The 12813-nt window shown below is 45.8% G+C and overlaps 4 protein-coding genes across 7 annotated transcripts; 2 read left to right on the forward strand and 2 right to left on the reverse strand.

The window, feature by feature from the left end:
* The first annotated feature begins 4346 nt into the window (after window positions 1–4346).
* On the forward strand, window positions 4347–7267 carry LOC122041061 (U-box domain-containing protein 35-like). Its single transcript, XM_042600609.1, has 8 exons — window positions 4347–4554; window positions 4623–4690; window positions 4770–4891; window positions 4970–5172; window positions 5243–5306; window positions 5396–5654; window positions 5745–5846; window positions 5916–7267. Exons 1-8 carry the CDS (start codon window positions 4347–4349, stop codon window positions 7086–7088), a joined length of 2199 nt encoding a protein of 732 aa, XP_042456543.1. The 3' UTR covers window positions 7089–7267.
* A 222-nt stretch (window positions 7268–7489) lies between these two features.
* LOC121972536 (steroid 5-alpha-reductase DET2-like) lies at window positions 7490–8689 on the forward strand. 2 transcript variants are annotated; one of them, XM_042524201.1, is made up of 2 exons: window positions 7490–8369; window positions 8551–8689. In XM_042524201.1, the coding sequence occupies exon 1, from the start codon at window positions 7564–7566 to the stop codon at window positions 8350–8352; it is 789 nt and encodes a 262-aa protein (XP_042380135.1). In that variant the 5' UTR covers window positions 7490–7563; the 3' UTR covers window positions 8353–8369; window positions 8551–8689. The 2 variants fall into 2 exon arrangements, with proteins under 2 accessions (XP_042380135.1, XP_042380130.1); XM_042524196.1 differs by having other exon boundaries at window positions 8537–8679.
* Window positions 8566–9144, reverse strand: LOC121972560 (hydrophobic protein OSR8-like). The gene is made up of 2 exons (XM_042524215.1): window positions 8982–9144; window positions 8566–8891 (listed from the first exon to the last, which is right to left on the reverse strand). Exons 1-2 carry the CDS (start codon window positions 9072–9074, stop codon window positions 8763–8765), a joined length of 222 nt encoding a protein of 73 aa, XP_042380149.1. The 5' UTR covers window positions 9075–9144; the 3' UTR covers window positions 8566–8762.
* Window positions 9145–9299: 155 nt separating this feature from the next.
* Window positions 9300–12669, reverse strand: LOC121972518 (reticulon-like protein B21). 3 transcript variants are annotated; one of them, XR_006109346.1, is made up of 11 exons: window positions 11753–12668; window positions 11616–11675; window positions 11460–11522; window positions 11278–11380; window positions 11123–11197; window positions 10877–11027; window positions 10710–10779; window positions 10567–10632; window positions 10195–10317; window positions 9862–10104; window positions 9300–9772 (listed from the first exon to the last, which is right to left on the reverse strand). XR_006109346.1 is itself a non-coding variant. In XM_042524178.1 (10 exons), exons 1-10 carry the CDS (start codon window positions 12429–12431, stop codon window positions 9956–9958), a joined length of 1539 nt encoding a protein of 512 aa, XP_042380112.1. In that variant the 5' UTR covers window positions 12432–12668; the 3' UTR covers window positions 9776–9955. The 3 variants fall into 3 exon arrangements, 2 of the variants coding, with proteins under 2 accessions (XP_042380112.1, XP_042380120.1); XM_042524178.1 differs by lacking the exon at window positions 9300–9772 and having other exon boundaries at window positions 9776–10104; XM_042524186.1 differs by lacking the exons at window positions 9300–9772; window positions 11123–11197 and having other exon boundaries at window positions 9776–10104; window positions 11753–12669.
* Between the last annotated feature and the right edge of the window lie 144 nt (window positions 12670–12813).

A 12813-nucleotide genomic window follows, 5' to 3' on the forward strand; every position in this document is an offset into this window, starting at 1 on the left:
TACATGGATTCGGATTTCCAATCAGATATAGGGACAATAGTAAGTCTACGTCAGGCTATGTGTTTACTCTAGGAGGTGGAGCCATTGCATGGCAGAAATGCGTCTCGGACTCAACCATGGAAGCTGAGTATGTGGCAGCCTCTGAGGCAGCCAAAGAAACTGTATGGCTCAGGAATTTTCTAATGGACTTAGATGTGATTCCTGGTTTGCCCAAGATCATCACAATTTATTGTGATAATAGTGGTACAATTGCAAACTCGAAGGAACCACGAGCTCATAAAGCAAGTAAACATATAGAGCGCAAGTACCACCTAATACGAGACATCGTCAAGCGAGGAGAAGTTATCGTCGCCAAGATTACATCATCATCGTCAAGGCCCTTCCGGCGAAAGCTTTTGATCGGCATGTGGAGGGGATGAGAATCAGATGTATGGCAACAGATATGGCAGCTTAGTCTTTTAGTATAAGTGGGAGATTGTTGGAATGTATACTAAAAGCCTAGCTTTTGTAAACATTTATTTTGAAATAAAAGAATCATATTTGGTCAATATCTATATTTATTTGTTAAATGTAATTATTCAATTAATTTATATAATAGATAACATGGAGTGTGGTGTCACACTCAGAAGATCATGTTATCGGTTCTTTATAAATTATAAACAGTTGCTCACGACTAAGATGGAAAGGAACAAACCATCGGAATAGTCGTAGTGTAATTAAGTATTAGTTTATCTTGATTAATAAATTACACTGATATACTCTAAGTGTATTGAGTAGGACCATTTAGGTAAGTTCTTTTTGTACTGACTTAATAAAAGAACTAGATCTTAGTTATTATGGAAGTGTGTGCTCTTAATCCTAATATAATAACAAGCACATATATTTAATATTTATTTCTTTGACTTATCAAAGGGTGAGGTTTAGCTCGATAAATCAATATGCCCGATAAGTTGGGAAATGATATTACTTATAGTGTGTGTTGTTGATTATAGAAGGAATCTGTGTCCTAGTTATCTAGGTTGAGAATGTCCTCAAGAGGAGCTCAATAAGGATTGTCATGTTAAACCCTACAGGTGGACTTAGTCCGACATGACAATGAAGTTGAGTGGTACTACTCTTGGAGTTATATATTAATTAAGTGAGTTGTCAGTAACTTACTTAATTAGTGAACATTCGTAATCTTAAACACGGGGAGACTAACACACTCATGATAAGAAGGAGCCCATAATGTAATTTGGGATTGGTGCGGTAGTGCGATAATAACTCTCTAATGGAATGAGTTATTATCGATTAACTTGAGTTGTGTGTTCGGGGCGAACATGGGATACTCAAGCTCATCGGAAGGTCAAAACCAATTTCTCTTCTAGGTCCCTGTCGTAGCATCATTATAGCCTCAAGTCCATCCAAATGTAAGGCTCTTCTTGGTGTCCAAGAAGTGGGCCGGTCCAATGCTTGGTGACTAAGCAAGGGTCGGCCACATCCTCTTCTATAGGGGCCGACCCTATTGCTTGGTGACCAAGCTAGTAGGGGTCGGCGACAATAATTCATACAAGGAGGGTTATTTTGAATTTTTAAAATCTCCTCTTTGTAGAAAATTATAAGTTTTAAAAGAGAGATTTTAATTTGGACAATACGGTTGATTCCCTGACTTGTTTGTCCTGTAGTGCATGGTTGCTAGGTCTATATTCCGCGGCCTGTATTCCAACCTGTCTCTGTATCCTGTTATCCATGACTTATACGTTCCGTCCTGTATGCCAGGTCTGTATCCCAACCTGCATCTGTGGTTATCCATAGCTTGTCTGTTCCGACCTGCACGCCCCGGTCTGTATCCCGGCCTGCATCTGTCTAGTGTTCTCCATGGTTTGTACGTCCCGACCTGCACGCCCAGGTCTGTATCCCGACGTGCCTCGGTGGTTATCCATGGCTTGTTCGTTCCGACCTGCACGCCCCGGTCTGTATCCCGACCTGCCTCTATGATTATCCATAGCTTGCCCGTTCCGACCTGCACGCCCAGGTTTGTATCCCGACCTGCCTCTGTGGTTATCCATAGCTTGTTCGTTCCGACCTGCACGCCTCGGTCTGTATCCCGACCTGCCTCTGTGGTTATCCATGGCTTGTCCGTTCTGACCTGGACGCCCCGGTCTGTATCCCGACCTGCCTCTGTGGTTATCCATGGCTTGTCCGTTCTGACCTGCACGCCTAGGTCTATATCTCGACCTACATCTGTCTAGTGTTCTCTATGGTTTGTACGTCCCAACCTGCACGTCCCGGTCTGTATCCCGACCTGCCTCTGTGGTTATCCATAGCTTGTCCGTTCCGACCTGCACGCCCCGGTCTGTATCCCGACCTGCATCTGTCTAATGTTCTCCATGGTTTGTACATCCCGACCTGCACGTCCCGGTCTGTATCCCGACCTACCTCTGTGGTTATCCATAGCTTGTCCGTTCCGACCTACATGTCCCGGTCTATATCCCGACCTGCATCTGTCTAGTGTTCTCCATGGTTTGTACGTCCCGACCTGCACGCCCAGGTCTGTATCCCGACCTGCCTCTGTGGTTATCCATGGCTTGTTTGTTCCGACCTGCACGTCCCAGTCTGTATCCCGACCTGCCTCTGTGGTTATCCATGGCTTGTTCGCTCCGACCTGCACGCCCCAGTCTGTATCCCAACCTGCCTTTGTGGTTATCCATGACTTGTTCGTTCTGACCTGCACACCCTAGTTGTTCTACACAAGGGGCCTTCTTTCCTTTACCTTTACTTGGCTTGTGGGCTCAGTCCTTAGCTGTACCTGGCCCGAGGGCCCGGTCCTGGACCACTATCGGGGTCGGCGCTTGTCCGACCTATAATCCTATCCTTTGACCGCCCCGTCAGCTGAGACTTTGACCTTGCCCTCGTAAACTTGACTTCTGACTAGCCACGAAGGCTGGATTGCTGACCTCTACGTAAGCTTGACTTCTTACTAGCCACGGATGCTTGACTTCTGACCAGCCACGGAGGTTTGACTTCTAACCAACCACGGAGGCTTGACTTTTGACCATCTTATAATCTTGACTCCTAATCATATCATCTTACTGACCCCATAAACATGTACCGTATCAATTCACAAACCGAATCTCTCTTGTCTTCTTGACGGTCTCTTTGCACACCCTTCCTCTAATCGGCTTGGACGCATATATCGGAGGAGAAGCGGTAACATGTGCTCTAATTGCACATAATTGAGAAAGATCCAGGCAGATGGGCAGGTAACGTTCATTCTCTCATTAACTTGTGCAAATAGACTATACGAAAATTCAATTATTTCTATTTTCGATCCGTTTAGTTTATATATAAAAAATTAATTAATTTAATTGATTCATCATCGTTGAATTATCATCTCAGTCTCTCTTTTAATGTCTTAATACATGAGGTAGGATCTCTTAGATCATTTTTGTTATCTAGTAATATACTATTCATATTTGTAGTTGGATTATGATCGTGATCCGATCATAAATTATTACGATTTTTTTTTGGATTCATCGTTCCTACCAGGTTATAGTTTTTGTTCGGAATGGACGGTCAGAGGCTGCTCGACGGACACCCTCACTCAGCGCCCAGTAACCTGGCCACTTATCCACCACTGGAGGCCTTCGGACGACTTCCGGCCGCCCGCTCCAAATAAAATTATAACCTGATAGGAACGATGAACACAAGAAGGAATCGCAACCATTTACGGTCGGATCATGATCTAACCGCAAATACGAGTGACACAACCTCTATATTACAAAAAAAGTGATTCAGGAGATCTGTGCTCCTTAATACATCGACTTATTTTTATTCACATTATATAATAATATATGTATATTTTTAAAATATATATATATATATATATATATATATATATATATATATATATATATATATATATATATATATATATATATATATATATTACCTCTTTTAATGTATATTTTAATATGACATGAGATATTAATAGATCCTTCCTCCTAACATTCCTCTTGTATTTGTCCCAATTCAAAAACTCTAATTATACCAAACCTGATGAGATAATTTAAGGCAGCACTCGTCCAATGCAACCAAGAACAAGATGTGACCACCCTTTTTCGACGCTTCACCTCACAATAGAAGAGAAGCAAAAATGAATTAAAGAAGAAAATGAAACAGTACTAGTTGCATAAACAAGAAAGCTGGTGGTGGTGGTAAAAACAAAATCAAAATTTCGACTTCCATCTCTTTTGCCTCCCTCTCAAGAGGCATTAGAGACAAATTAAGAGAGCGTGAGCGTGTGTGTATACCTATACATGCTTAAGCTTTTCTATCTAGTTGTCATCGTCGTCGTCGTTTGAAGTATGCAAAAAGGAACGAACCAGAGGGAGAATTTAGATGGCGCAGGCTGGCCTCTCGTGGCTGTGGCCATTGACAAGGACAAGAATAGCCAGAGTGCTTTCCGATGGGCTTTGGACAATATCGTTGTTAGAGGACAGACCCTCATCATCATCCATGTCAACACCAAATCATCGCGTACGCTCTATCTCCGATCTTCGTTCCATCTTTTATGTTTCTTTGATCATCTTAATTTGGAGGGATCACGTTGAATCTAATATATCTATACATATGTGTAGTAGATTCTACGACAAACAGTGCCCTGAGGGAAATCTTCGTCCCGTTTCGATGTTTTTGCTCAAGAAAAGATGTGAGTAGGCTTGGTTTCGCAAGTCCATCGAATGCTTTAATTAAAGTCGTGATGCATCGAGTGCTAATTTCTTGAATAGGTTCATTGCAAAGACATCGTGCTCGAGGACGCCGATGTCGCCAAAGCAATCGTTGAGTTTGTTTCGCAGTCTTCAATAGAGAAGCTAGTGATCGGTGCGTCGCCTAAAGGTGGATTCTACAGGTAATTAAGTTAGTTAACTATCATTATATATTATCTTCCACTCTAATAGATTAATCAACTTATATATCTATTGAACAGATCATTTAGGAGCACAGACCTGAGTACAAACATCAGCAAAGCTGTGCCTGATTTCTGTACAGTGATTGTCGTCTCGAAAGGGAAGGTCTCCTCGGCGAGGAGTGCTGTTAGGTCAGCTCCACCACCTCTCCGGCCGCAAATCTCCATCCAAGCAGCTCCTAAACCTGAAATCCCAAACAATATCCCTAAAAATGTCATCAAAGGTATGAATCTGAATATTTCAGCAAGCTCAAGTACTTTTCAGATTCTTAGAAACTTGAAACTTCTTTGCAGTGCAAAATGAGCCTGCAGCATTGGCTCCTCAATGGAACTTGCATAAAGAAACTGAATCGATAAAGTAAGGTTTCAATTTCGATACTGAAGTATAAACAACAACAACAACAATCAGAACACTTTGAATGATGGTATATATATATGTGTGTGTAGGTCACCTTTCACCAGAGGAGGGAATATTTCTTCAACAAAATCATATGGAGAAGTGATGCTAGAGAGTGACATATCGTTTGTGAGCAACGGGAGGCCGAGCTTCGAAAGAAACTACCCTCCGAGATCTTCAAATGTTTCAGACATCATGAATTATAGCTTCGAGTCTCCGCGCAAGTCTGTAGGTGTTCACTCCTCGTTCGACGATGGCTACTCTTCAATCTCCTCCGAGAATGCGCCGTCCAATTCTCAGTTAATCATGGTGAGCACGATCAAACAGAAGGCGAAGAAATGCTTAATTTTTTTTTTTAAAAAAAACTGTTGTTTGATAGGCATTTGATGCAATTCTTAGGATGAAGAAATGGCAGAGATCAGACGATTGAGAATGGAGCTGAAGCAGACGATGGACATGTACAACTCGGCCTGCAAAGAAGCGATCACTGCGAAGCAGAAGGTGATTGATTCGATCAATTCCGAATCGAGAAAAGTTGTGCTGTTATTGTTGTTGTCGTCGTTGTTGCAGGCAAAGGAGCTTCAGCGTTGGAAGATGGAGGAGGAGCATAGGATCAGAGAAGCTCGGATGGCAGAGGAGGTAGCTATGGCTATGGCGGAGGCGGAGAAGGCCAAGTGCGTGGCGGCGGTGCGGACCGCAGAAGCGTCTAAGAGGATCGCGGAATCCGAGGCGCAGAAGCGGATCAACGCCGAGAAGAAGAGCAGCGCTTTCGATCACACGACGTTGAGGTATCGCCGGTACACGATCGAGGAGATCGAAGTGGCCACAGAGTATTTCGCGGAGAGCAGGAAGATCGGAGAAGGCGGGTACGGGCCGGTCTACAGGTGCACGCTGGACCACACGGCGGTGGCCGTGAAGGTTCTCCGGCCGGACGCGGCGCAGGGGAGGTCGCAGTTCCAGCAGGAAGTCGAGATCTTGTGCTGCATCCGCCACCCGAATATGGTTCTGTTGCTGGGGGCTTGCCCGGAGTACGGCTGCTTGGTGTACGAGTACATGGCGAACGGGAGCTTGGACGACCGGCTTTTCCGGCGAGGGAACACTACGGCGATCCCCTGGCAGCACCGGTTCCGGATCGCAGCCGAGATCGGCACGGGCCTGCTGTTCCTGCACCAGACGAAGCCGGAGCCGCTGGTGCACCGGGACCTGAAGCCGGCGAACATCCTGCTCGACCGGAATTACGTGAGCAAGATCGGCGACGTGGGGCTGGCGCGGCTGGTGCCGCCGTCGGTGGCGGACACCGTGACGCAGTACCGGATGACGGCGACGGCGGGTACGTTCTGCTACATCGACCCGGAGTACCAGCAGACGGGCATGCTGGGGATCAAGTCCGACGTGTACTCCTTCGGGATCTTGCTGCTGCAGCTCGTGACCGGGAGGCCGGCGATGGGTCTGACCCACTACGTGGACAGGGCCATCGAGAAGGGAACCTTCGAGGAGATGCTGGACCCGGCGGTCGGCGACTGGCCGGTGCCGGAGGCGATGTCCCTAGCCAAGATGGCGTTGAATTGCGCCGAGTTGCGGAGGAAGGACCGGCCCGATCTAGTGACGGTAGTCCTGCCGGAACTCAACCGGCTGAGGGACATGGCCGACGACAACATCCAGTCTTGTTTCTTCAGGACAACGACTCCATCGTTCCAAACTCAAGTCTCCACACGAGTAATTACAATTACAATTATAATTTAATTAAATAATAATAAATTATTACTATCAAAAATTTTGACTGGATGTAGGACATCATGAGCGGGCCTTCACCTCAGCAATATGAATACGATAGCTCAAGGAGCTCGTTTAGTGGAGGAGCCATGGGTTGAAGGATCGAGGTAATTAACCAACTAATTAATTAATTAATTAATTTAAAGGGGGGAAAGTTCTAAAATATTTTGCATTGACTGCGACAGGGCGATTGATAATTCTCTACTCTTCCAGAGGATGAAGAAAAATTTTCTATATAAATATTATGATTCTGTCTTCTTTGTTTTTTCTTTCTTTTGAGAGTTAGATATTATTATTATTATTATTGGAACGAACACAAAATGTGTTCCCCTAATTGTACAAGTTAATTATGAAAATTTTGTGCATTTATTGGTAATATTTGATTTCTTAAAAAAAAAGGGATGGAATTGACCTGATCTCTTCTGGATCTCTAATTTGGGAAAGGATGGAGGAACTGGAAGTCGCCGATCTGTTCTCGATAGCCCTCTTCTCGTTCTACGCGCTGTGTCCGGTCAGTGTGGCGGCGTTGCAGTTCCTGACGGCGCCCTACGGGAAGCATGTCCGGCCTGGATGGGGGCCGTCGCTGCCCGCGCCCCTCGCCTGGTTCCTGATGGAAAGCCCTACGCTGTGGCTCACGCTCCTGCTCTACCCCCGCGGCCGCCACCGCTCCCACCCCTTCGCGCTCGCTGTCCTCTCTCTCTATCTTCTCCACTACGTCCACCGCACCATCGTCTACCCGCTTCGCCTCCACTTCTCCTCCTCCTCCTCCAAGAAAGCCGCCGGCTTTCCTCTCCTAATCGCCCTCTTCGGCTTCGCCTTCAACCTCCTCAACGCCTACCTCCAGTCCCGCTCCATCTCCCACTACGCCGACTACACGGGGCACCAAGCCCAGGCTTGGTTGCGGGCGGCGGCGGGGGCGGTGGTTTTCTTCTGGGGCATGGCGATCAACATCACCTCGGATTCGGCGTTGATGAGGCTCAAGGCCGAGGGGGGAGGGTACAAGATACCCAGGGGAGGGTGGTTCGAGCTGGTGAGCTGTCCAAACTACATGGGGGAGATGATGGAGTGGCTAGGTTGGGCGGTTATGGCGTGGTTGCCGGCGGCCATGGGCTTCTTCCTCTACACCTGCTCGAACTTAGGTCCCCGGGCAAGGGCGAATTTGCAGTGGTATCGGGACAAGTTCGGAGATGCCTATCCCAAATCCAGGAAGGCATTTGTGCCCTTCATCTACTGAGCTCTGTGCTGCTTCTGGTGAGTTCGAATTAGGGTTTCAATAATCTAACCTTTTGCATTGGAATGGATTGTTGCTTTCGAAATGATACGGTTTTTGCAAGATCCTTCATTTGCTTCCTGCGATCAATTCAATGTTGCATCTGTCCCTAGATCCTTTAAAATTGCCACTCAACTCGCTTTGATAGACAGCACAATACAGGAAAAAGACACCACATTTGGATGGAAACATAAACGACGATGTGAATTTAGCAAAAGGGGAGAAATCGAAGCATGATCTCACAATGCTACACACCATAGTTTCAAACGAAATCGGAAATCACATAACAACATCAAATCACAAGGATCGACAGATAGAAGAAACTTGACTCTAGTTTATTGATGAAGACGAACCGCGGCTACGATGCAAATCCTCTACGCGAGGGGCTGGTAGTAATATCTCCGATAGGGTTCGTGATCGACTGCGACGAGAACGTAGATCGCGTAGATGATGCCCGGCAAGTACCCCAGAATTGTCAGCAGCAAGCAGATGCAGAACTCCATCTGAAGATCCAAAACACGAATCAACATCGAAGAAATAACAACAGCAACAAAAAAAAGAAGGCGAAATAGATCCAGGATAGGAATCAGTACGCTGCAGCAGCCGTAGTGGAGGAAGACGCCTAGCGGCGGGAGGATGATAGAGAGGACGATCTCGAGGAAAAAGCAGCATCTTTCGGAAGCCATTTCGCTGGTCTCTCTCTCTCTCTCGCTTCTCTGCGCCCTTTTTCTTTCCCCCTTTCCTCCTTATAAAATGTCAGCTATTTTCCCTCCTGTAGCTTACCTTCCATGTACCCATGTTAACTACCCGCTTCTTGATTGGCTCCAATTGTCGCTGTATTTGCGTGTTCCAATTGAAGGGGAAGGTAAGATGCGACCAAATTTAGAAGGGTAGAGTTTACTATAGACTAGTCATGCCCAATCTGATAGGGTTGATTTTATTAAAAAGTATAAAATAATAAAAATTAAATAAACAATTCTGATAAAAACAATAATAATTAAATAAATATCACAAGTCCATATAAAAAGGGAAAAAAAATCATTGAGGCCCCTGCCAAGCTGCCACGCCCCCGTGTCACTCTGCACATGCCTTTGCCCCCGTCTTCGAGTCTTCTCCCTCCCAGCGAAGCAAAAACAGCAGAAGCCAACTCACTCCCTTGTTTAATGAGCAGCTTTGCCGATAGGGAATGGTCAAAGAAATCGGCGTGGCCACAGCAGAGGACGCCACGCGTTATACCACGCACGGCGACAGGGCCTCCCACGCCAGCTATAGCCGTGGAACAAACCCACAAACAAGGAAGAAATCAAAGGCCACTGTGATTGTTTCTGCTCTTGTTGTGCATAGCAGCTGGTGGCTCCGTCATAGCGTTTTGAATGCAGTGTTGCTGAATGTTGGAAGACTTGTGTTTTATTCTGAAAAAGCAAAAAGAAGGAAACGAATAGGAATTGCTAAAGATGTTTTCTTTTTCATCACCTTTCCCTGTCACCTTTCCCCAATCACATGGAAGATTTACATCATGAATAAGATGCCTTTCTTTGGTTTGTTATGTCTCATGACCTAGTTTCTTTTAGGGGCCACTGTAGCGGTGGTGGCCTGCTTTGGGAACTTCCTCTTGTGCCATCGCTACCTCTTCGGCCATCACCTCTGCTTCCTGATTGTTACAGTCGTGGGACAGACGTTGTTGGTACAACTTGAAGGCCACCGCCAGCATGAACACTGCTCAGGAAGTGGCATTAAGAAATAATATTTGATGGAGGCACTGACGATGGGTGTGTTCATGGAGGAGGCTTAGTGGTTGATAGTTACCGGCCCAGGTGCGACCGGCAGTGGAGGAGATGCTCCAGATTATGGTGAAGATGGCGGCCGCCACAGCCTTCTTGTAGGTGCATGATTCCCATCCATCCCTGAGCCTCTCCCGCCAGAATTTACCTACACTCAATCAAGTTCCATCGTTTAGATAAGTAGAATTTAACTTCAGATTGTGATCAAACTGTTGGTATGGATGAGTATAATTTAACTTTGTTTTGGATAAATAGATAGTAAATTATGATGAATTTCATTGAAAGCAACTTCAGGAATTCATTGAAAGCAACACTAAGCTTGAAAGAACTCAATGACCGGAGGAGGTGGTATTCCATATAAATTTCGTCAAAATAAACAATGACACAGCTCACTTACCAAATTTTAACAGCTGAGTGGTGTAAGAAGTGTAGATTTTTGGAACAGCAAAGACTCCAAAGAACACTGCATAGGAAAGTGAAGCTTTACTCGGTCAAAGCTAGATGGAATTTTTGTGACTTCTTTTCAAATCTAGAACTTACTCAGCTTTGAAAGGGTCCAAATGGTGATGGAGCCTCCACACTTTGCCATAACAAACAACAGCACAGCCATCTGCTACAATCGACCATATTCACCAATCTCACAAGGACAATGAAAGGGGGGAAAAAATAGGGTGTCATAGAAAATGATGAAAAAGAGCAACTTTTGCCTTCATGATAGCTGCAGGATCTCCAGAGAAGAGTACCCTCATCTTGAACAGTACTTCATTTAGGTAAGGAAGAAGCAGCCTTAGAATCCAGATGGCCTCTTCCTCACCCACCATGTATCTCTCATCCCTTTCATCATACTCCAACTCTCCTCTGCTCCACAACAAAAATTGTGATCAGAACAAAGCAAGGGAAGTGGTAGTTCAAAGTTCACTTCATGGTCAGGTTAAACATCGCTTGGGAACTACCTGCGCAAGATGGACTTGTAGATAAATATTAATGCAAGATAAATAAGGCCAGAATAGGAAGTAGCTGAAATCAACCTGCATAATGATGCCCTTGCACATAAATTAGAATGGTAAATCAATGAGAATTTGTGATTAGAATCATGTTCACTTCTCACCTGAAATTTAGATCCTCCGCGTAGGAAGATGAAACCAGAATGAAGGTGCCGAGACCAAAAACTAATGCTGTTCTGGGTACATCTCTCCACATAACCAAATCCACTGAACAATGAGTATGTTAGAACAATTTGCAGTGAGAAGAACGGAGATTTGCAGAAAGGTAGCAGTTTGAATCACTGACCAATGCTCTGCAATCTGTTGTGGTTCTTTTTGGATGTTTCATACAGTTCACTTGCCCCATCAACTGTTGAGAAATAGGTAAAATAGAATAGTTTCAAGCATCAAACTTCAAGAACGAATTGAATAATTCTAGAAACTAAGAAAGAGGAGTGCTTACAAGAAGGTGTACCAACAGGATCTGGATTGATTGTGAAGCGATTCAACTTCTTTCCTGCATCTGGTGATTATGGGAACACAATTCACTCCTGTTTGATTTCTATATTTAGTTGGAATTCATGAACAGGAGCAGCTTACAAGGATTTGTATCCGCAGGATCTGGATCAGTTACGCTTTGATTCATCATCTTCTTTTCGGGAGCTGGTGATGGAAGAATCAGTGGGCGATTCGATTTTTTCCCAAATTTGAGAACAGGTGGATCAGCGGGATCTGGATCGGCTGTCCGATGATTCAATCCCTTCCTCTGTTCCGCATCTTGCGATGGCGCGAGGCAATCATGGAACTTATCCACCGCCGGCGAGGACACTGGGGTCTCGTGCACTTGATTAATGGTCTTCTCCTCTTCGTCCACCACAGTGTTCCTCCTCTCCGCCGGCAGATCCATCTCCTTATCATCGAAGCTCTTCCACCTATCATCATCCTCGATCCCGACATCCACCATCGCTCCCTCTCCCCCATCTCCGATCGCCAGCAACGTCGCCTCCCTCGCCTTGCGCAGCTGAATCGGGCTTCTTCCCTCGACCAGCGGCGGCGTCCAGATCCTCCTCTTCCTCGCGGACGCGATGCTGTCGCTCTGGTTCCGGCGAAGCCGCCGGTAGACCCGCATTCCCTCTTCGTCACCGTCGCCGTCGCCGCCTCCGGCGTTGAAGACCTTAACGCCGCCGTTGACGGCGTCGACTCGCATCCTCGCCTCCCAGACGGAGCCGGCGACGACGCCGGAACTCGCCAAGGCTCTTCTCCGGGAGGCGCCCTGCATGACAGCCGCCGCTGCTGCTGCGGCGCTCTGTTTTGTTTACTTGGGAAACAAGAAAAGGAAAGCAACAATTGCAGAATGAATGGATAAACTGTTGCAGAAGCGGAAACTTCTCCTTACTTCTTCCACTTCAATTTTCCGCGCGCAATTCAGCGGAAAAGCGAAGGGAAGGGAAGGGAAGCGTGGAGAACAGAAGGGAGTCGGGAGTTGAGGAGTTCGAAGCAAGGAAGGAGGCGAGGGCTTAGGACGAGATTATTATAGGAATTATTGATAAAAATGAATTTTATAAAGTAGAGTCTGAGGGTGTTTTTGTCAAATAGTCGCCTCTTTTACAATTTTTTTTTGGAACGCCGACAGCGAATTAAAATCCAAAAAAAGGAATAAA

Source organism: Zingiber officinale, chromosome 1B (genome assembly GCF_018446385.1).
Source record: "Zingiber officinale cultivar Zhangliang chromosome 1B, Zo_v1.1, whole genome shotgun sequence".
In the NCBI taxonomy this organism is placed as follows: domain Eukaryota; kingdom Viridiplantae; phylum Streptophyta; class Magnoliopsida; order Zingiberales; family Zingiberaceae; genus Zingiber; species Zingiber officinale.

Excerpts from the sequence above, each read along its gene's own strand:
- LOC122041061 (XM_042600609.1), top strand. The coding sequence starts at position 4,347 with ATGCAAAAAGGAACGAACCAGAGGGAGAATTTAGATGGCGCAGGCTGG. Across the intron at positions 4,892-4,969 it reads CCTAAAGGTGGATTCTACAG|ATCATTTAGGAGCACAGACC; the intron begins GTAATTAAGTTA and ends TCTATTGAACAG. Across the intron at positions 5,307-5,395 it reads AAAGAAACTGAATCGATAAA|GTCACCTTTCACCAGAGGAG; the intron begins GTAAGGTTTCAA and ends ATGTGTGTGTAG.
- LOC121972536 (XM_042524201.1), top strand. The coding sequence starts at position 7,564 with ATGGAGGAACTGGAAGTCGCCGATCTGTTCTCGATAGCCCTCTTCTCG.
- LOC121972560 (XM_042524215.1), bottom strand. The coding sequence starts at position 9,074 with ATGGCTTCCGAAAGATGCTGCTTTTTCCTCGAGATCGTCCTCTCTATC. Across the intron at positions 8,892-8,981 it reads TCCACTACGGCTGCTGCAGC|ATGGAGTTCTGCATCTGCTT; the intron begins GTACTGATTCCT and ends TTGGATCTTCAG.
- LOC121972518 (XM_042524178.1), bottom strand. The coding sequence starts at position 12,431 with ATGCAGGGCGCCTCCCGGAGAAGAGCCTTGGCGAGTTCCGGCGTCGTC. Across the intron at positions 11,381-11,459 it reads CAACAGATTGCAGAGCATTG|TGGATTTGGTTATGTGGAGA; the intron begins GTCAGTGATTCA and ends CTCATTGTTCAG. Across the intron at positions 10,780-10,876 it reads ATCCTGCAGCTATCATGAAG|ATGGCTGTGCTGTTGTTTGT; the intron begins GCAAAAGTTGCT and ends CGATTGTAGCAG.